This window comes from Chelon labrosus (genome assembly GCF_963514085.1).
Source record: "Chelon labrosus genome assembly, chromosome: 1".
NCBI classification, from domain to species: domain Eukaryota; kingdom Metazoa; phylum Chordata; class Actinopteri; order Mugiliformes; family Mugilidae; genus Chelon; species Chelon labrosus.
The window spans coordinates 11,666,400-11,689,555 of NC_140337.1; the positions used below are offsets into that span (position 1 = coordinate 11,666,400).

The 23,156-nt window shown below is 49.1% G+C and overlaps 1 protein-coding gene across 3 annotated transcripts; it reads right to left on the bottom strand.

Annotated features, from left to right (window-relative positions):
* Positions 1-196: 196 nt before the first annotated feature.
* Positions 197-20,879, bottom strand: zbtb4 (zinc finger and BTB domain containing 4). Of its 3 annotated transcripts, none has more exons than XM_084548194.1 (3): positions 20,183-20,879; positions 19,853-19,994; positions 197-9,245 (listed from the first exon to the last, which is right to left on the bottom strand). In XM_084548194.1, exon 3 carries the CDS (start codon positions 9,227-9,229, stop codon positions 3,716-3,718), a length of 5,514 nt encoding a protein of 1,837 aa, XP_084404320.1. In that variant the 5' UTR covers positions 9,230-9,245; positions 19,853-19,994; positions 20,183-20,879; the 3' UTR covers positions 197-3,715. The 3 variants fall into 3 exon arrangements, with proteins under 3 accessions (XP_084404320.1, XP_084404319.1, XP_084404321.1); XM_084548193.1 differs by having other exon boundaries at positions 20,082-20,879; XM_084548195.1 differs by lacking the exons at positions 19,853-19,994; positions 20,183-20,879 and adding an exon at positions 15,795-16,170.
* Between the last annotated feature and the right edge of the window lie 2,277 nt (positions 20,880-23,156).

The window sequence follows — 23,156 nt, forward strand, 5'->3', positions numbered from 1 at the left end:
CAGAAACTAAATGAATGCACGCAGATGGAAGCTGCATAAACCATGTGCTTAAAGCGTCAGTTAGCTCAGCCGTCACTAAAATGTTAAACGTACGATTAAACCTTAAAAGCCTTTAAGCACATGGTTCATGTGGATTTGTAAAAAAAAAAATAAGAGACGAAACAAACACATGAGGCGAGACTACAGCCGATTTCATTGGGTCATCAGGTTAATACTTTATTTTGTTTGATTGCAGCAAAGAGAAAGAAAGGGAGACGGAAACAAGGGGAGGGAGGGAGAGAGAGAGAGAGAGAGAGCGAGAGAAAGAGAGAGAGACGAGAAGAATGTCGGAAAAAAGGAGACTACAGACTTTGGGAGAGCTGTGGCTACAAGCCTTTGTATCAAATCTAAAGACAAAGTCATCAGGCAACATTAAAACATCTTTTAAAAATAACATTAACATATTTTTGTGGGCTCTATATGGCACAGTATTACCCTAGACATGTACACGATACCAAAACAATTTAGCCACACTCCTACGTCTATGAACAGCTTCATAGCAAACAAAGCCATGAACTCCATCTCCAAATCAAACTGTCGTTTCTCAACAAAACGCTCCTTTACGATTCAAATTTCTTATGCCATAACAAGGCACCTTTAACAGTTGAAATCTGGCAGGTCCACGTCTTCCTATAGATAATTATTTAAATATCAAAGCAGAGGCACATTCATTTAAACTAAAACATACAGTAAATAGTTGTATATTACCACCAGATTCCAGTCCAGTCACTACAATACGTCGATTTGCATGCTTTTGGTCTGTATGGTAACCATGACGGCAAACTATGGCATAAGAAATGGTCCAAAAAAACACAAACATGTCCGTGTACAGGAATGGCTTGAGAGAGTGTGTATTGGAGACAGAAAGGCTTTTTTTACACTGAAACTAACTCACAGAAAAGAAAAATAACGAGTGGCCCATTTACTGCCGAGGGATATGCTGCTTAGGCAGATTCATTTTGGTTTTTTCTTCTTCACGCTGTCTCTCGTACACAGAACACGTACCCAAGCACGCAAAAAAAAAAAGGCTTGTAACCACACCCGAGGGGATGCTCTTGCGCCCCTGCAGTCGGTCACGCTGTGTTTTTAACACTCCAAAATAGGCGCCCCAGTACCATCACACACATCACACTGAAACATATGAACTTCATTCAGGAGGTGCAGTGTTTACTTTGAGGGAGAACTGACCATTTGCTGCCCTCCTGATTGGTCTGGGGACCGCCAATCAGAAGGCTCCTACCCGTGTCCTTACTTCCTAGGTTACTGTTGCTAGGTTAGGCAAAGAATAACAATGCCGGGGGCCATTCCCATAAAAAATAAATAAAAAAAGAATTAAAGCCTGTAATAATAATAATAATAATGGAGGTGAGTCAGCTAATGTTAGCATCTGTGCTAAGACGTCACTCGTCTAGTTTTTACGCTTGGTTGTTTCCTCCACACTTGTCGACTTTGTTTCTCACATCTCTGAGTAGTCAGATTTACAAGTTTCAATGCGAACCAAGTCGACAGGTTTTCAACATTTATCAGCAGCTGTTCTTCGTCTAACCTAGCGACAGTAACACAGGAAGTCGGGACTTGACAAGCAGCGAGAGCCCTCTGATTGGGCGGCATCCCGACCAATCAGAAGCCCAACATCACAGGCTCAATTGAACATCGACTGTGAGACGTAAATATGGCAGCTAACTTTGTGCAATTTTTTTCTTTTTTTTTTTTTTTTTTCAAACTGCGCTTTATAAAATAAAATAAAATAAAATAAAAATTAACAGAGATATGGAAGATTAAAAGGCCAGAAAATTTAAGAGGAAACAAAAAGCTGTGCGCACAATGCCAGATTTGCTGAGGATATAAACGGTTAGGAAGCAAGTGTTGCTCATGCTTTGTGGATACAGAACCCAAGTTTACTGACATGTTCCTAGGACTACTGTATATATGCATACCAGACGTTATACGGTTCTTTAACAGGTTATTAGTGTCAAAACAGAAACAAAAAAGGAACAGAAACCAACTCTACCATTAATGCTGCTGTACTTCATTAACCTCATGACTAAATTTACATTCATATTTTTAAGTTTACTCCCCCTTTTCACTGAAGCCACTTCCATCTGGTAAGAGGGCTAAACAACATAAACAACAACATATTTTAACAGAACAAACATATAGAGAACAGACCACATTAAAAAAAAAGGTTCCCCAAGAGGGCATCTGGAGAGTTTCGGCCACCACTTTGGCTGCTAAGCGCCTTTTCCTACCACTTGGTAAATTACACGGGGCAGGAAGGGAATGAGTTCAGACTTTTTCCAATCTTCCCTCAGTTGTGGAGAAGGACTTTTTTTTTTTTTTTTGTCCCCAGCATCATTTCTGTGGCGCCTTCTGATTCAGAGTCCAACAGTTTTGTGCCCATGTATTTCTCTTCCTATCCAGAAATAACTCAATAACCCTGAATCCATTTTTTTTTTTTCCTCTTTCCTTCTTAACTGTCGCTTTCTTCTTCCTGGCTTAGGAAATGTAGCCCTTTCCTCTTCCACTCAGAGAGGAAAAGGCTACACAAGATGAAGGCTGACTGGTTTTTTAATTCTTTTCCTTATTTTTTCTTTTTTCTTTTGAAATGTAAAGGAAATGAGATGAAAAACGGAAGTGCAATGTTCTACCAGCCTTTAAGTCTTACCCAGTGGCCAGCTACATTTCCAAAAGCAGCTACAAGTGTCCCCTTTTAAGTGACCACTATTTTGTGCACATAAGGTATAAACTATGGTTAATGCTAGTACGGATCCTACAGTGTCATCTGGTCACAAAGTCGCCGGGTTTGTTGAGACCTTAGAAGCCCAGATGATCTGTCATTGTCATAGACTCGCGTCCAGCCACAGCTTTGACTTCTTAATGATTTGGATATGAAGAATCGCCTCTAAATGCACCTCTACACATTGACCTACAGTAGCTATCCCAACTGGCGTAGGAATGCTGTGTGCGTCTCACAAGGAATGATCTACCCATTCACACGCTTATTCAATCACGCACAGAGTAACACGCACGCTCGTTCTCTCGTAATACCTGCTTAAGCCCAACTCTCCACGCACAAATACATGTGCATGTTCATGCTCATATATAACAACAGGATACACCTGCATTCCCACTCACTCATACAAAAATACACAAGGTTGCTTAATTCTCCACCTCCAGCTGTGGTGAGTAAAGACTCCTCTGTCTCATCCCTTATCCTCGTCCACCCGAGCCCTCCCTGAAGAGCGCTTATCCTCGTTATGCGGCGACTATAAAGGGAAGTAGACTGAACTAATTTTTCACACAACACACACCCTGTTAGCGGTTCTTATTCTTACATTATAGATAATATGATGAGTCAGAGAGGAAGATTAATCAAGCTCTAGAACTACGACAAACTACAGCCGGACAGGAGAGATGCGGAGAAAGGTGAGCAGGAGTAAAGATAGGGGAGTAATGATAAGTCACTACAATATTGGTCTCTCCTCCCTGTGTCTTTGCTCCTTCTCCTCCTTTCACACTCCTCCTGCGATGCTCTGATCTCTACTGAATAAAGGAGAGGCAGGGTTTCTGTGCAAAAGTACTCAGTGACCTCGTGAGCACGCAGCCCTCCCACTCCCAGCCTAAACCGCTGAGGCCGTCCCCTTTTGAATTATATTCCTCATAGTCCTTCTGCGTCCTACGGTTTGCTGCTGCTGCTGTCTCGTTGCTTTTTGCCGCCGCCGCCGCCGCTGCTGCTGTACAGGCTGGGGTTTGCCACGAGCGGGTGAGGGGCCGCACCCATGTAGGGCCCAGCCGTATAGTTGAAGATGGCAGGGAGGAACGGCAGAGGCTCCACCTTGTCCCCCCCAGGTGCCATCATATTCAAAGCCACAGGAAGTGCTGCCAAGTTATAGGGGTAGGCCAAGAGCTGGGGCCCGTAGAGCAGCTGGTAAGGGTCCGGATAGAATGGCAGCTTGGCCAGGTCCCCGCCATTGGGGACCATCACTTTTCCCAGGGGTCCAAAGGGAAGAGCTCCAGGCGGGTAGGAGGACATGAGCAGGTTTTCGTCCTGCTTCTTACCAGAGCGGTAACTGTCCGGCACAATGAGGGGTAGTGGGTAATCCTGGGCAGCGTAGCCCACTGGAGTGACGTTCCCTTGCTGGGAATCTCTGGAAGAAACAGTGTCCTGGTGCTCCGGCTCAGGTGGTTGTGGGGCCCGGGGAAGAAGCAGAGCGTGGGCGGAGGGGCGGTCACCGGAACCAGCTGCTCCAGTGGGCAGCGTGAGCCTGTCGAGTCCTTGTGAACTTGAGTGAACCTGGCGGCTGGCTTGAGCTAACAGTCCGATAGTTGAGGGGGACCGGCAGGGGGACTTGGGAGTGTGCCTGCGTGAAGAGAATCCATTCATAGTGGTTTGACTGAGGATATGTTGGGGAGACGGTACAGGGCTCAGGGGCTCCTCTTTAGGGACCAAGAGTGTTATCTGGTCCTCCGGGACATGAGCAACCCTGCTGATTTGCTGGGCCCTCTCTATTTCTTTCTCTCTTTCTTTCTCAATTTCTTTGTCCCTTTCCCTTTCTCTCAGTCTTTCCAGCTCCCTCTCTTTCTCCCTCTGCCTCTCAATCTCTCTCTCTCGGGCTAGCATAGAGGACATGGTGAGGTCTTGTGCTTCCCCAGGAGAGGGACTCCTGGACATGGACTGGACTCTGAGATCCTGCACTAGCGGCGGCTCCTCGTAGCCTGCATGCAGAAACATACCGCTCCCACCCTGCCTGTCTCTGTCCATAATGACCCCATCCCGTTTCACGAATCCCCCCTCAGAAGTGGGAGCTGTTGCCATGGAAACAGGAGGAGCAGCAGTGGTTATTCTGGTCTGTGACGTCATGGGCACATTTGGAGAGGTGTTGGCGGATGCCACGATGTGCGCGGGGCTGGGTATCCTGTGGACGTGGCTGTCTAAGTGCTTTTTGCTGGGGGTGCGGTAGTCGAGGCATTCGGGTCCATTCATGACGAGCACGCTTTGGAGAGTGGAGGGCGTGGCGGGCATGAAGTCGTGTTTAGAGGGCGTGAGGTTGACCGGGCTTTCTAGCGTCTGGGGGTCGGCAGTTCGCGGTCTGTTCTCTCTCTCTGGAGCTGGAAGCGTGAGCTCTGTTGGTCGGGGCTTGTCTCTGGGTTCTGACACGTGATGTTTGTCTGTGAGTTCGCTGAGATGGTCCGCATGCTTCTGTGATGCCAAACAGTCACCGGCACTGGGCGGCTCGGGAGTCGAATAGCTGATAACAGAAACGGAGAGAGCACTGGGGACGTGAGCTTTTTCAGTCTCTAGGTCTGCGCTAGGAGTGTTAACAACTGTCTGTGATGTTTTGGGCTCTGGGTCTTTATCTTCCTTGTCTCTCTCTGGAGAGCTGCTTAACTCGTGACGTCGGATATGGCGAGTTAGCGCTGAAGATGTCTTGCACACCTTATGGCACTGTGGACAGGTGTGCCGTGATAATGCTCTTCTGCTCAGACGACTCGGACTAGAGCTGCTCCCCCCTACTCCCCCCGCTTGCCCTCCTCTGTCTTCATCATACTTTGCCGTCTCCGGCACAGATTTTACCCCGGCCCCTTCGACGTGCTCCCCAAGTGCAACTTTAGGGGGTGCAGACGGTGCCTCAGTGGGCTTGGGATGCTGGGCTCTCTGGTGGTCTTCCAACTTGTCTCTCGAGGGGAAAGTTGCTCGACAGAAGAGGCACACGAATTCCAGCAGATGGCTAAGTTCATGTTTGTCTCGCTTCCTGGGGCTTGAGAACCAGCGTCCGCACGTACCGCACTCTGCTGCGTTCCCGTTTGTCCAAGGCCGCCTCTTTATTCCTGTCGGAGCCACTGAGGTAGACAGAGGAGGCTTTGGAGGGAGCAGAGGAGGGGAGGAGACCTCACGACGGGCCTCTTTAACCTGCTCTCCCGCGTCTTTATTTCCCTCCTCTAAGGGAGCAGCGGGATAATCTTTCTTTTTCCCCTCTCCCTTGTCTGTTTTAGCTTTTGACAGTTTTTCAGCCTCCTCAGTTGTCCCATCCTCCTCTTCATTTTGCGATTTCTCTGTGTCTTTATCCGCCGGGCTCTTAATTTTCTCTGCCCTCCTCTTCAGTCGAATGGAGCGCTTGTACTTGAGCTTCCTCTGCCAGCTCTTCACCCTCTGTAGATGTGCTTGGGCCTTTCTCTTAGGCTTGTAGGAGTAGTACGGCCGCCATAAGTTGTCCTCCGTGTCGTGGTCGCTGTCTTGCTCGCGCACCTCCCGGCGGAAGTAGTACTCCCTCACTCCGTCGGGGGACTTGGAGCTCTTTTTCCTGACCTCCTCCTCACACTCTCCTCCGTCCTTATCGCTCCCTGCTTCCAGGGCGCCCCTGCTTTGGAAGCGGTGTCTGTGGTGGTGGTGGTGGGAGTGCGAGTGGCGTGGTTCCTTGGCTTCTCGCACGGATGACGTTTCCGTGCGTTTGGTTTTTGGCGGCGAAAGGCTCTTGTCTCTCCTAAGGTCTGTTTCGGAGATGCTGCGCTTCACTATGGCCTCCTCGCCGATGCGTACAGTAATCTGGCACAGTGGCCCCGCCTCTTTGATCTGTGACCCGACAGATGCTGACAGCTGCTTTGAGCTGGATATGTCGCTTTTGCCGTGGGACTTGCGTGATTTGTGAAATAGTCTGCCTGTCTCTGCATCGTGTCTGCCTCTCGCGCCCTCCTCTGTGGTATCTGAACCATCTCTTGACCTCTTTCTATGATTATCGGTACTTTCCCTTTGTTTTTTGGTTGGCCTGGAAGTGGCCTTGTGTAAAGTCTGGCTGTCGCTCGATTCATGGAATGGGCTGCTCGCTGGGCTCTTCTCGCTTCCAGATGTAACCTGGTTGCTATGCACAATGACGGAGGACGACACTGCCGTCCCATGAACTATGACGGAGGGTTTCGTGTGGCCGTACGTTATCACAGAAGGCATGCTTGCCTCTGCGCCTCTGCCAATCTTGAGAGTTTTGGTTTTGCTGCTGCTGGACATTTTGAAGCTGCCACTGCCTCTCCCCTGCTCTGACTCCGGGGCCTCACTCTCGTGTTTTCTAACTTGGGACACATCCATCTGGGGGAGGGGTGTTAGTGCAGAGAGGTCCCTGTGTTCGGCAGCCACAGAAACAGGGAAGCCATCAGGGAAGGCATCTGGGTCAGGCTTGACACTCTGGGGGTGGGCCCCACCGATGAGGCTTTGTAGGTCCCCGGGGCCCAGAGCACACCCCAGGCCGGGCAGAGAGAGGGAAGGTGTTTCAGTTGGTGGTAGTAGCAGGCCATTATGCAAACTGTCACTGTAGGTCTTGTAGGGTCTCTTCTGGGAGCGCATGGGAAGGAGGCGGTAAAGCTTGAGGGCGTTAGCTTTCTGCTTGTAGCCGCCGTTAGCTGTCTTTTCGCTAGAGATGAGGCTGGGGTTAATCCCATGGATGGTCTTCTGGTGTGTTTTGAGATTGTAGTAGGTGGCGAAGGCGTCCCAGCAGAAGATGCACTGGTATCGCCGCTCCCCCGTGTGCCACACCTCGTGCTTAGTGCGGTACTCAGCCAGGGCAAAGACCTTGTCACAATAATGGCACGGATATTTGCGGCGCCACGAGTGCACATTAGAGTGGCGCTTCAGGCTGGACAGGGTCATGTAGGATCGCTCGCACACGGAGCAGAAGTAGATGACATTGCCATCCACCACCTTCACAAAATGGTTCTCATCACCCGCCAGTAGCTCTGTGTCTGCTGCATCATCACCTTGGATACGCGCCAAGAGACTCCGTGCCTTCTTCCCTGGCCGCGCCTTACTGATGTCTGTTTCTCCCACAATCACTCCCCCCTCCACTCTCACCTCGCCCTCCTCCAGCGGCTCCTCCTTTGGCTGTACGGCGAGCGGAGGACGCAGGCTGTTAGAGGGTAGGCCCGGCACCCTGCAGGAGGCCTCGTGGGACTGCAGTCTTTTGCTGTGGATGAAGACTTTGCCACAGTAGCGGCAACTGAGGGCGCGGCTGCCACGATGCAGCCGCATGTGGACTGTCAGTGAGGAGGCTGAGCTGAAAAGCCGATGGCACACCCCGCATATCAACTCGGGCTTCAGGCTGTCGGTAGGAGAATAGGAGGATGAGTGGGGCGGTGCAGTCAGGCCCTCGGAGGGGGGAGGGGGTGGGGGTGGTAGAGGAGGAGGGAGATGGAGTGTGGGTGGATGAAGGCTTGGTACATGAGGGCTCCCCACTTTACCGACGGGTCTTCCCGTTATTTTCTCTCTCCTTTCTGCATCCCCGCCTCTCTGATAGGCTGAAGCACCCAGGCTAAAGAGGATCTGGGCAGTTTGAGAGGGTGAGGCCGTACCGTTGGCCACCCTGTGCCTCTCATCCCATCCGTCTCCACCAAAACAGGCCCCTAAAGAGCCGCTGGAGGATCTCGGGGGCGACCTGTGAAACTGAGTCTCTGAGCCGAGTTTGGAGCACTTCAGGGGAGGCGGGGATTTTATATCTTTCCTGATCAGTGCATGAACAGTCATGGGAGACGACGAGGAGGAGGGGGAAGAGGACGGAGAGCTGTCATGTCTCGGGGGCTTAAAAGGTCTGTGCTTTACGTCCATGGTGGCGTCCAGTTTCCACAGTGATCCCTTGTCGGAGCTCTTGGAGGATGGTCGCCGTCTGTGGGGAGACGGGGACGACGATGAGGAGCTATGACAGTGGGTTGGCGATGTCAGAGAGGTTGGGAGTGGGGCGGCACTAAGTGGGAAGCTCAGGGTGATTTTTGCATTTTTAGGTCCATCACCCATGTCCTCCAGCCTGTCCTCCATCACGGCCTCTCCTCTGCCTCCAATCCTTTTACCCTTCATCTCGGGCCGCTCGGCTTCCGCTTCCTCCTCCTCCTCCTCCTCTTCAGACCGAGAGTCCGCGCGCAGGCAGTGGACTGGTTTGTGTCGTCCTTCAATTCTGCTCGAGCCGCACAAATCGACGGGGGAATGTAAGGGCGAGGAGGCTCGAGCTGGGTGAAGGGTGTTCAGAGCCACTAGTGACAGCGGCAGGGAAGACAAAGGTGACAACCGCTGACTTTGGTGGAATGTGGCGTCCTTGGTCACAGTAAGTGTGGGGTTGCAGAGGGGAGTTAGCCCAGGAGCCAGGCGTCGCTCACTCAGATGTGACTGAATAAGGCCCGCATGGAGGGGGTCCCACACCTTCTCACCGGACACCATGACCAGCCCCCGAAATCTAAAAGAAAAGTCAAAAAGCAGGTATTAGCATCATAAACATCCGAAGATAAACACACGGCATGCACATTTACGCTGACGTACAGGGAAAACCTAGCATTATAGCTAACGCTTTAGCAGAATCAATCGAGATGAAGCGCTTTCAAAGACGGCAAATAAAACTAAATGCCCCAGCAGTGCTGAACTCCAAATCGCTCAGCCAGGAATGGTGAGTGAAAGGAGGGAGAGGGCAGGGGGAAGGAATGAATCTGCGGCAGTGCTGGTTTAGATTTCAGCGTGCCACAGCCAAGCTTTCAGAAACGCATTCCAGAGATCCATCTCTCTCGGCTGTGACACAACATTCCCTATGCCTAATTGGAAGGCGTTCAGATTTAATCAAGATTCCCCCAGAATAGGGTGCTGACTTAGATCTGTGGCCCCAACACACATAAAAATAGTCCCGCTCTCTTGCTATTTGAGCGAGGGCCGTGTTAGCCGTTCCTGGCAGTGGCTAGTGTTTGCCAGGCATGACTCTGACCATTTATTTGTGAAGGCGGAGGGAAGGAAAGAAGGGAAGAGAGAGACGGGGGGTGGGGGGGGGGGGGGGAGAGAGAGAGAGACTGCATGCATGTGCACGGAGCAGGGGTGTTTTTCCGCCCTCTGCATCCGGTACGATCTCAGCTAAGCTGTGGAAGACGAGCGGCAGGCGATTCCCATTTCCATTCTAATTCGAACGCTACGGCGGCGGCTGCAGTGCTGATGCAATATCCCGCGCGCACATAGGAAAGCTGCAGATTCACACGCGACAGCTTGTTATTACAACACATTTAAAAGGGGGTTCACTTCTTTCGGCGCGCAAAGCGGGGGGAAAAACGGCCGTAATGATGCGACACGACGAAAAATCCTCAGTCATGCTTTTCTGCCTTCGTTTTTAAGCGGCGGAGCAGCCAGGAAGGCAGGCCGCTGTAAAATTCCACAGGCAGCCCTGAACAGGCAGAAACTAGGTCAGCACTGTTATTGCAGAGGAAAGAGGAGGGAGAGAGAGAGAGAGAGAGAGAGAGGGTGAGGATGAGGGAGAGTGAAAGGGTGACAGAAAGCGAGAGAAAGAGTGTGAGAGAGCAAGAGATGGGGTGGTGGTGGTGGCGTGGGGGGGTTCAGACACGCCGCCAAACACTAACACACACCGCACATACATGCACTGTACATACACTGTTACATGCCCGCAGGAAAGACAGACAGGCATAAACAAAGTAGTTAAACATGGACAGGCCCAGTTGTAAATGATATTCAAAACAAAAAGGTGAATCTGAGTGCAGCACTGGTTTGACACCGGGCCAGATTGAATAATGTATACCCGACAAAGGAAGAACAAAAGTGTCTTTTAATGACGTTATGTGAGTAGTGGCATTAAACCAAACCCTGAACCAGCCCGTCCTTATTGTATAAGTTCGGTGTCTAAAATAGAACAAAGATGCACAATCCTGTCCCTCCAGGGTTGAAGTAGCTTGTCGCTCTGTACTGAGACAGGCCTCCGTTGCCACTCACATTTGCTGAGCAATAGATGTTGTGTGCAGGAAATCCCTTATGGCAAGCGCCAGCCGCTATAAGTGGGTGGACACACTGAGAGACGGCGCTAAGGCTAAAAATTTCATCTCGTCTGATGCTTGCGCCGCGGACAGAGAAATGCGTACGACGCCCCCTCGCTCTTTTTTCTTTATCTCCCAATGACGCACACAGCCACTGTGCAAGCAGAGCCTGCACGACACGCCGCCTGACTGTGACAGGCAGCTTTTAACACGCTTTAAATGCGCCGACTTTACACGCAGAAACGTGTGCGCAAACACGGGACACGCAGAAAAACACTCTTCTTCACTCGTTTATCTCCTTTCTCATTCGTGCACACGAGCAGAGGCACACATATGTACAAGCGCGTCCTTCTGCACGGCTCGCGGGTACACAAACAAGTGCGACCATGAGGACCCTAAAGCAAAATCAAAATAAACAGCAACCGTGTTCCCACACCTTTCTGCAACAGGATGTTCTGCACAAATAAACATGTGGCGCTACAAAACCGCACAGCACGAACAGGTGCTCAGCTGGTGCAGGACAAATTACAAACTAGACCCACGTAAACGTGAAGCACATTATACAAAACGCACATTTGAAATAAAGAGTCCTCCCTGAGAGGCAGAGAGAACAAACGCATTCTCTAAGCATGCACTGATTCAATCTGGATCAACATCAAATGGAAAATGTGAGGAAAAAGTAAACATCACTGTGCATAGCAAAACTTGCAGATTGGGCTTCCTTTCGCTGCACGGTTGAATCTTTAAAATCAGTCTACATCGAGAAAATTATAGGTGCTATTTGATTTGACAATCCTCGCGTTTTTTTGTCTGCATGAGCTTTTGGACCAGTTTAAAACAGACCTTTTTAAGATTTGACAATGAGACAATTTTCCACTAGCATCTGAAAATGTGGATAAATTTACTCCTACGTCATCTGCTGAGTTTAAAGGGACAGACAGTCTCCAGGAGCATCGCAGCTAAAGTGGCCTTGCATAACATAAGGCAGGACGGCAGAGGAGTTTGGCTGGCACATCCGCTCAAGGCCTTGAACCAGACGTTGAGCAATCTGTTTATTCCTCATTGAAACCGGTAGTTGTCTGTTAGACAAATAACTGCTAGGATTCAGTAATCTGGCTCTTATTCTGTTTTCTACAAGTTCACTTTTGATATAATTTGCCCAGTACTTATAATTTAACGTTCATTTTTATCCTGTTTTAGTACAGATTAATGTGGCATTCACTATAATGTATCAATCAACTCTGCTGTCCCCTTGCCATTTCAAACCACATTTCTGGTTATGTCTGCGTTTTTATTTTCATGGTTTTGGCCATAGACTGTATATAAATATGGACAACGTGTTCCCACTTCCTTGTCTTGGAAAAACCGACACTATTTTCTCTGGGATATGGACAGCGCCATCTTGTGATTTTGGAGCCAGAATCTGCGTAGTACGGTCCGAGAGTGGCGTTATCGATGACCCGACCACACTTCCGCCAGACTCACTCAGGTTTTCGTTTACTACTACAACCTCCACCAGTTACAAGAAGATGTTGGTTTTTTTTTTTTTTTACAACTCATGGTCCCAGCTTGGCATGGCAACTGGTGTTCGCCATTATGTCACATCCTGTTTATACACAGTCAAATAACTAAGTAAAACAAAACTTATGCAATTCACCAATATTTTGTCATCGTACGCTAGTGCTATTCTCTGAGCACCGCGTGCACCCGCGAAGGCTCGGCTTGTTTACCTGTAATTTGCTACTGCTATGGTTCGTCCACAACCTCAGAATCGGAAAAATATTCAGCCATGTTGCAAAAAAATAGCAGTAGCAAACTATAGGTAAACAAGCCGACCGTCGTGGGTGCGCGCGGCACTCAGAGATGACATCATCCAGGTCAGAAGACATCATCTGGTTTTTGTAGGTCAATCTACAGACCCCGGATGATGATAACAGGTAACTACGGACTCAACGGAGAATAGCACTAACGTACGATAACAAAATACTGGCGAAATAAATGAGTTTCTTGGCAGATAATGCGTTATTTAGAGGCTGCGTTTCGGTGCCCCACTCACACAAAACTATATGGATATACACGGATCTCAATATCTTCCGAACGACAACAAATTACACAAAAGTTATATGGGTGAGTAAACGATCGTATTTTATGCGAGAAATAAGGTCCAGGTCGTAAAAAACAGTAGCTCCCCATTAAGTACCTAAAATGACAGAAACCATCCTTGAAAAAAAATTATTTCACGTGTATTTTTAGTGTTTTAGTTTGCCCCAAGTCCCCTCCGCTAACATGGAGGGGGTGGAGCTTATGACCTATACTGCAGCCAGTCACCAGGGGGAGCTCTACTTGGCTTCACTTTTAAGGAGCGGTTCCACCGTCCATCTTTATGCTGTCTATGGTTTTGGCCATCATTGCACCAACAAGGGACACAACTAGTAGCAATGTCTGCACATAATCTGATGGGGCAAAGAATACAGGTACTCGGACGATCAAACAGGTTGTAAACAGCCTACAGCAGTGCTTTACTTTGAGGTGAAACTGACAGTGAGCACACCGGAAATGTTGGCAAGTGTCAGTGATTGCACCTCCATCACTGTGTTTGCTCTCCTCTTCAGCCCCGGCAAAGCACGTAAAATGCACACTACTACAAATATTACTACAAACACCAGATCTAAAACACAGATAAACTGCAAAATAGACCGAGATTTACCCGATGCCGATTAACTTAATGAGCACTGTCTGAACTCAGAGGTTTAAATGTAACGGGTGTTCATTTAAAAAAAAAATATAAAAGTAGAGCAAGCCAAAGCCGAACCAGGAAGTCCGTCTGAACATAAAGTAATAATTACAATGCACACAGCAACCTGATTAGTGAGAGATTATGACTAAAAGGAAGGATGGTGTCGTGTGTGTATTTGTCTGTGTGAGGGGGTTAAGTGGAGAGCCTGTAAGCCAGAATGTGGGGGGCCTCGGAGTTCCAGCCGGTGAGCCAGCGGCGAGGAGCATGTGGGAAGAAGTGGAAGGTGTTGGTTGGGCCCTCTCCCCAGTGAGGGGCAGCCAGAGGGGCCCAACGATCGAAGCAGCAGTTGGTCTGTAAAAACGAGAGTGCGTGCGTGTGGGTGTGTGCACGAGGGTGTGTGAGGGTGTGTGTGTGAGGGTGTGTGTGAGGGTGTGTGAGGGTGTGTGTGGGTGGGTGGGGGGGACATCGTTAGCAAAAACAGCTACTGAACTCTCCACAACCCCCCGGCCAAGAGAGCGTGGTGGAGCCAGCCAGATGGGATAGAAGGAGGGAGGAGGTAAGGGGAAGCTGGTATGGGATGGGGAGTGGTTGTGTGGTGGTTGTGGTGGTGGTGGTGTGTGCAGGGGAGGTAGGGGTAACTTCAAACACGTCTATCCCGTGTTCACATTTTACGGCTTCCTTGTCTTTCAGATCCCCCTCGGCGTGACCGACTGCCTGTCCCTTTCCACGAGCTAACCGTGGTGTTTTCGAATGCCACGCCACGCACCAGCAGACCCGTCCATGTCTAAAACACCAAGCTCTCCACGCTCCGCTAGCTCGAAGACCAGCTCGTAATTCCCATAATTCTGCTCACCGCAACACAATCACGAGAAGGCATTAGGAAACGGTGAGACCCAAAACAAGCACCCCTGGAGAGCAGCAGCACTACACCGGTGACCTTTTTGAGGTAATTTCTCCAAAATCATTTTCAATTTCATGCACAGTCCCAGTTGAAGGGGACCTGGAAGCCCCATTGGAGTTCTTTGGTCCCCAACAATCACGAAACATTTGAGCATTAGCAAGGCTGAAACGAAGCGGGGTGTTAGAGCAGTTACCATAAACGGCAAGTGAAGCAGGGGTGAGAAGCAAAGTTGTGCACCAACTTCCTGAGTGCGTCCACATCCTTTGTGCTTGTGGCATTTGAAAGAAAAAGATGTAAACACAACCAGCCACCTCAAAGATCGCAACTCGTCACTTGATGTACCCAGGTTGAAAAAGGCCCAGAGAGACGTGCTGTAGCATAACCCAAATGTAAATGATCAAATTAAAAAGACAAGCAAAAAATAAATACACTTCCTATTGTCTGACCTATGACCCCTACTCCTGTGGCAGCGTGGATCATATTTTCCATACATTGAGCACAGGGGCTTGGCTTGGCATCCATGGAAACCAGGAATGTGGAGTAGTTGGCAGCAGATGCTCTGTTGTTTTGGAAAAAAAAAAAAAAGTAAGGCTTAGGGCAGCAACAAACGGGGTTGTGGACATCAATATGCCCTCTGCTGCTCTACGTGAGACAACCTCCAGCAAAACAACAGGCTGGTAAAATGGAGGACAAACTGGGCGGCCCGAAAAACCGAAAAAGAGACGAGAAGCCGCCGATGGAAGTTTTTCCTCCCGAAACAGTTCCTCTAATGTTGCAAGTAAGTTCCTAAGTAAGGGTGGGAGACGGACCGGCCCACCGCGTTAAGACCGTCCAAAACAAATCTCACATCACGCTTTGACGCCCGCTCTGATGCGTGCAGGCCGCCCCCCCCCCTCCTCGCCTCGTCTGCGGCGGACCGCCGGGACGCGAGGGGGCTTCGTTAAATTAAAAGTTTCGCCGCCATCTCAAAACGAGTCATCGCTCCTGAAAAAGAACTGCGTGGTGCGCAAGCGACAGAGGGGAGGATGAGGGAGACAAGGCCTGTTACTGGCACACACACACAAACACACACACACACACACACAGAGAGCCAACACACACACACACACACACGCACACACAAATGCGCTCGTACGCTGCATAAATACACACACCCACCAACACTCACGCCCCGACGCACGCACAGTAAAATAGAAACCTTTTCCTCCTCTTCACGCGCAGGAGCAATCACCGCCACGGCAGCAGAGTGAAGCAGAAAAACAAGCAGGAAAACAACAGAATTCAGCCTCTCTTCCTCTTATTCGCTCTGTCTGTCTCTCAGGAAGGCAAGCATACAAGAGAACGTACCTCGGAAAACCTCCTGCTGCATCTCTGCTGCGATGTGTTCTCTCCCCTCACACTCCCTCTCTCTCTCTCTCTCTCTCTCTCTCTCTCTCTCTCTCTCTCTCCCCCTTGGTCTGTGTATGCGCACGGCTGAATGTGTGTGTGTGTGAGAGAGAGGGAGAGAGAGAGTGTGCAGGGAGAGGCGGCGCACACACTCGCACACACACTCGCACACACACACACACACACACACACATACAGGCAGCAGTGTGTGAAGACAGAGGGCAGGAGCGATTCTCACACTCGAACTTGCTCGCTCTCCCTCACTCCCCCTTTCTTGCTCTCTCTTTCTCCTCTCTCTCTCTCTCCAGTTTTTGCCTCTGACATACGATTCTTAGTGTTTTTGCTCTTTTTTTTTTTTTTTTTTCCAGCAAGTGAATCCCCCTCCCCGGCACCTCCTCAACCAACCCACCCCCACCCCCACCCCCACTGAATCCAATCTTCTTTTTATTTGGAAGTGTTGTTCCCTCTCTCTGACACACACACACACACACACACACACACACTCGCACACATGCACACACACACACTACTTTATATACACAAAGCCCAGCGATAGGGAGAGGGAGGGAGAGGCAGAGGGAGACAGAGTGGGAGAGCAAGCAAGCAAGCAAGAGGACGCCATTTAAGCAGTTTGTTACGAGCACTGCAAGTCCCCAAAATGGCTGAAAACAAACAGGAACCACGCCAACTCAAAAAACCTGGGCACGAGGACAGACAGACAGACAGACAGCGAGGGAGTGAGAGGGGAGCGAGCCAGGGAGACACCGAGAAAGTGAGACGGCGGGAGGACAAACTGGCGGTAGTCAAATGGCGGATGGGAGCACTCCGGGAAACAAGTGAAGTTGAGGGGAGGAAAAAAATGGAGGCTTTAAAGGGGCGCTCCGGTGATTTGGCAGCCGCACTTCGATGAAGTTTAGGGACTTGCGAGAGACGCGTTGAAAAAAGAACGAGGGAAATCGATGCGGCAGAGGCCGAGATATCCACACTTAAAGCCGTAGCGCCAAAAAGTTATGGATCCTTCGTTTCCCATGATGCAACTTCACAACATCTTTCATTAGAGTGTCCCTGTCTGGTAAACGTCCGCAAGGTTCATACGTCATGGCCTCAGTGTCTAGCCGCAAAGGGTGATTTTATATGGCACCATGTGCAAACAAGACAGATATCAGCTCCTTCAAGTCCAAGTGACACAACTCAGTAACAGCTGTCCAGGAAGGCCGGCCTAAACAAATGAGTGGGTTTGAAGGCCAGCACGGCGGTTTACAGCGGTATATAAATGATTTCACGACTCTGGAAAGTTGTCACAAGGACAATATTTTCTTTCAATGCCTTGACATCCGCAAAGTAAACAGTTATCTATCACGCTGCACGTGTTTTGCCATGCCCAACACAGCATGTCGATAGTTGATGTTGGCTGTGGTCGCAGGAAAAGTTGAGCCGGTGGCCCATAATGCAAATGGCGGTGGCATCACGTTACACTGTCAGTCTCTGACTGTTGCTTACGGGGTTCGTGCAGGCTAATGGAGCAAATGTAACGGTGGAGAGATTTGGCAAATTTGGCGGAAACGGACCGAAGCCCACGTCTCTCGCTGATCCTCTCCGCTACTGCGCCACTGTTGTGCACCAAAATGGCAGCCGGAGCACGATATTCCCTCAAACTTTGGAAAGCTCCCCTCTCTCAGAGGCTGCGTATTACTCCACGATGACTAATGCGCAAAACCAGTGGAGTGCCTCTTAAAAGAGAAAGGGGGTAAAGGTGGACAGGCACGGAGAGAAACTGGGGCAGGAACACTCTTCCTCTCTCCATGCCCTCAGCTAAAAGGGTTGAAGTGCTATCAGCAATGGCGGCAGTTGTGTCAATTAACTGCTTTTAGGTCAGTGGGTGTATCTGCGGCCGCACTAAAAACTACTGGGGCAAGCTCGCGTTTTGTTTTGCCGAGGGCGCCCTCCCTCCAGCGCCACCGCCAAGGCCCCGCAGCTTTACAACACTTCGGATTCACCCGTGCGAAATGGCTCAAAACGTGGCCGCACACGTCACGCTCGGCGGAAATTCCACATATCTCCGTTCCCTCTCCGCCAGCCGTGAGCCGCTCTACGACCTCAGATCGGGAAGGTTTTTCGCTCAGCTGGAACAAGAGGGCAGAAATATGCGAGTTGGGGTGGAAGAATGTTCTAGTCCTGTTATGCTACACACCATCATACTTCCCACTGTCCTTTGGAGTGGAGACCCCACTCCCCCCACCCCTTCTCCTCACCCTCCACCCCTTCTCCTCACCCTCCACCCAGTACCCACCAACTGAACCTTGACGCCAACAACCCGCCCTCCTCCTACTCTTCCCCTGCCCTTTCCCTCTCTCCCTCTCTTTCATCACTCTCTCACCCTCATTGTACGCTGCCACACTTGTCTCCATGGGAACCGCTCAGGGATTGGGTGTTGTTCCTGTGACCTCTCTGGCTCTCGGAGTTGGACAACTTTTTTTTTTTTCTTTTTTCTTCCCCCTCTATCCTTTCCCGTGCACTCCTGCACGTTTTCAAAGCATGCTGGGTGTGTGCAGACGGGGGAAAGTGAAAACTGGAGATAAAATTATGTCTGTGTGAAGAGAAAGAGAGGCCGTGCGTGTGTGTGTGTGTGTGTGTGTGTGTGTGTGTGTGTGTGCGTGGAGCAGACTGCCCGTTGGCAAAGACAATAGCGAGTGAGTGCGTTCCCGGGGCGCAGCCGCTCGGTCCACACATGTGTGCTGGCATTGTCCCGCGGCTGCAGCCAGCCACCAACCCTGTATTCAGAGGCACCCCGTTGTCCGTCCATTCCTATTCATGGCCGTTTGGCCGAACGTGATCATAGCTTTTCACGCTGTGCTACCAAGCGACACACTCACATCTGACTACACAAAGATGGGGAAACGGAGGGAGCCATCTTGTTGGAAAATTTAAACCATTAGCTCATCAAGGCTTCCAGTATTTGAGCGTTTTCTAAGGAAACAAAAAACTGTTTAACGGAGTCGCAGGATCGGCTTTAAATGCAGTCTAGGCCATTCATGAGCTGTTCATCAATATTCTGGTCCCCGGTCAGATTTAAATTCATTTATATTTTGTAAAAAGGCTCTGTCCAAAGAGAGTACTTTTTTGTGTTCAATGTTACAATCGAAAATTAAAAAAAACCCTCTACGGAAAGACGACCAGCAGAATATAAATCCCACATACAGTAGATGAATTACACTGAAGCCTCCGCTGATTAAGCTCATCAGCGCCAGGTAAATGTTTCCGTATTTGCCATGGTTTTAAATGTGGTGTCGTTGGTGCACTGACAGCGTTGCGTTTAATTGCGACCAACAAAGACTGGTTCGGGCGGAGCGGCCTACAGTAAGTCAGAGAGAGGTGGAGCCTACGGCAACAAGGAAGCCAAGGAAGCGTCCCGAGAAAAGTTTCTAATGTTTTACATAAAGAGAGAAGCTCGCCGAAGACCTCTGGTGGAGCTTTTCCTAGCTGGACTGTGCTGAAAGAAGAGGAGGGACTGAGGGCTGACTCACCTTACTAATTTGTAAAGATTTGCAGGAATTTAAAAGTAATTTAACTGTTCGATATATAGAAAAAAAAACAGTCGCAATCTGTCACAAGGCATATTTAAAACAGTTTTTGCGGTAGTACATTTTTTTTTAAAAATGCTTTTTTCGGCCTTAATCTTTAAATAATTAGATTTTTTTTAAGGTGGCTTCAGTTGCATTTATTAACAAAGACGTAAGCAATTCATTTGGAGTCATGTTTCTGTCACCTCTAATTTCAGCTCTGTTTTTGGTCTTCACCAACTCTTGATGCTAAAACCTGCTGAGGCTAAAATTGGCACTATCAGCACAGTTGATGTTCTCCTTTTTCACGTCTTAAAAATATTCATTACACCAGCGTTTAACCAAGAATGTAAATGTATTTTGTTCAAAAACGGTTTTGAATTTTTGCTTACGCTGAAACCTGCAGGGTATACCTTTAATAATGTAAATATTCAGACCTCCAGTCTGCCCCACACTGACCTGCTACATGTGGTTTGCGTCTGTGGCAGAAAAGCCGACTGAGTCCGTCATCTTGTATCACACGAGAAAAGGGAAGTTCACCGTCCTGGTCAGTAGAGAAATGAGTCACGCCTGCAGACAGGCAGATTTAGTTTCAATGCACCTAAAAAATAAAAAATACAGTATAAAACAACAGTTGTATAATCAGAAACAGTGCATCAAATATTATATAAAGTTTGTTTCTTCTTACATTTAGTACGTGGTCCTAATATGTGTAGGCTATAATATATCCGGAGGCCCGTTCAAGCTTTAGTAAACATCCTCAGTGATCTCAGAGAAGGGATGACTAACCTGCTCTCCAGCTGACTTGGCCTGAGATCAAAGTGGGCAGTCGAACAACGTCGGAGGAGTTCAAATGTCGGTGGCTTCTTAAAGAGGTAGCAGTGGCTTCACAAGGACGACGCAACAAGTCCCGCTTCTGCGGCCTGCAAACAGAGACGCGAGACGTCGCAGATGCAGAAAGGGAAACCACAGCACGTATATTCTCCGAGCGCACACCGAGCTGATGGGCACGAGAGATGTTTACGTGCGCCGACAGACATGAAAGGGTGTTCAGTCCCCGTGCATTGTCTCACAGACACAGGGGCGGCACTGTGAATAACTTGATGAAACCTCAGTAGACATAGGAAGAGATAAACGTGCAGGAACACGTCCCCGGCTAACACTTGTCTGCTGTTTACGAAAATGAAATATCAGGGCAACAATCCAATAATGTGGAAAAGAAAATCCATGCAAAAAAAAAAAAAAGAAAAAAAAGAAAACTGCTCCCACGGGAAGAGCTCTCACTGCAGATATGACATTTTGAGCAGATTGTTCTTGCCCAGTGTACTCAAGAGTGAGAGAGAAACACTGTCCCAAATACTAGTATAGAATATAAAACTGCAAATACACAATCTTAAAAAATATAGTTTAAATAATTAATAATTAATAAAATATTGTAATAGGGTTTGAGGTCACATGGATTGGACTGGGCCTCGGTGAAGAGAATTTCAACCATGGCAGTAAAGTAATGAGAATTTCAATAATAGGGTTTTGTTAACCTGGAAACATGGTTTGAACTCCCCACACCGATCAGCCGCCGCATTACGACCACCAAAAAGTGTTGTGAACAAAACCGATGATCTCATTACGTTCCACCACCTGAACATTGTTGCAGACCAAACACCAAGGCTTTGGCAAGAGGTTTGTTCCTTGCGTCCTGGAGCCATAAGTTCTCCAGATAAATGACACATACGCACCCAGCCATCAAGTTAATGTGAAAGCAAACGTGATTCATCAGACCAGGCCACTTTCTTCTGTAGGACAGGGGTCAGCATGGACACCCTCTACAGCTACGCAACCCGATACGCAACAATTCGTGATGCACTGTGACACCTTTCTACCAGCAAGGCGATTTGATCTAAAGCAGCTAGTCTGTTGGATCGGACCACACGGGTCAGCCTTCACTCCCCACATGCATCAAGGAGTCTTGAACGCTCATGACCTTATTGCCGGTTCACTGCTTTTCCTTCCTTGGACCACTTTTGACAGGCACTGACCACAGCGGACCAGGCACACCTCACAAGAGCTGCAGTTTTGGAGATGCTCCGACCCAGACTTCTAACCAAAATCAAAGTTTGCCCCGTGTCTAATCCTTCCGCTTGTCGATTTTTCCTCTTTTTAACACATCAGCTTTGTAGATAAAATGATCACTTGACTGATTGTAATGCTACAGCTGATTTATGCATCTCCGGCCGCCGATTTTCCTCATGAATTACCCTGTAATTTCGCATCTGCAGCATCGTTCAGTCGAAATGGTCGCAACTATCGCACTTATTCATCCAGGGGGAAGGAATTCGCAATTCTGTTTGAGTGAAGGGAAAAAAAAAAAAAAGGTTGAGAACAAAATACTTCTCCTCTAAACACATGAAACCAAAATAAGCGTTCTCTTTGTGCAGACAAGTCAAGGAGAAACTCTCAGTAGAGGAGTTAGCGGGTTCAACACCGCGCCTCCCCTTTCCTGCAGGACTACGCTGAAGGCCTGAAACACACACCGCGCCGAGGCTATCCTGAGCAGATGTCCACAGCCTGCGACGCTCAGCCTACGTCCCCACATGCAAAGTCTTACATTGACAAGTCATGCCGAACTTGCCTGACACAACTCAATAGTCCTTTGGTGTATCAGACGACAGCAAAGGTGTTTCATCCGCAGACGCCTGACGGGACAGCTTCAGATTCCCTGAAGCAGACGCACTGGGCTGCAACCAGCAAGTTTGCGTGAGCGGCGACACGCTGCTGAGTCACACAAACTGTCCCTCGGCACAGAAGAGATAAAATGCCGTTAAAAAAAAAAAACGAAAAGGGAATTTAGATGGACCACATAAGAGGTTGGCATTTACAATCAATCTGACATGAAATAAACAGCTGGCAAAATATGGTTGTGTAACAGCAAAGAAAAAAGCAGAGGAGGAGGAGGAGGAGGAGGAGGAGAGGAAGGTCCGGGTTGTGGACGTTGCCAAAGGAGACTAGAAAGGATAGGTGGAAAATCATCTGGGAGGGGTGCCTGATACGGTGAGGAGGAAGGAGTGGGGACGGACGACTGGTTTTTCCACTGCCAGAGAGAGGGAGAGAGAGAGAGAGAGAGAAAGAGAGAAAGAGAGAGAGAGAGAACGGCTAAATCAAATTAATTAGCTCCTTCATCTCCAGGCAGCTACTCAGGCATGCTGTACTGGCAAAGAAAGACAGTTGGAGGGAAAGGGGGGCTGCAGGCATTAGAGAATAGGAGAAAGCAAGATAGGACATGGTGGAGGGGTGAAAAGCCTTGCTGTGTATGTGCGCCATTCAGGAGGACGGGCAGCGGAGGGGAGGGGTGCATAATTCTCTGATAAGCGTGAGGGTTGTTTTGCTGGAGCCGCTGCTCCGCCGAGAGGAGGAGGAGGAGGAGGAGGAGGAGGAGGAGGAGGAGGAGGAGGAGGAGGAAGTGGCTGCATGTTGGCTGACGCTGTGTGCTGCTGCGCTACGGGGCGATGGTACTTCCTGTTTCTAGACAGCCTGTATTTTGAGGGCACTGTAAACAACCCTGCTCCTCTGCACGCCTCTTTAAATAGCACACTTCAATCAGAACGTTCCCGGAAAGACGGGGAGCAGCGACGCGTCTTTCAAAGAGAGAGGAAAAGAGCGACACAAAGGGTTCCTGAGTTACGGCAACATCTCCTGTAATCAAAAATAAAACAATGAATCGCGAGCTGTTGCTCCGACACAGGAAGCGGAGGGGGAAAATGAAAGC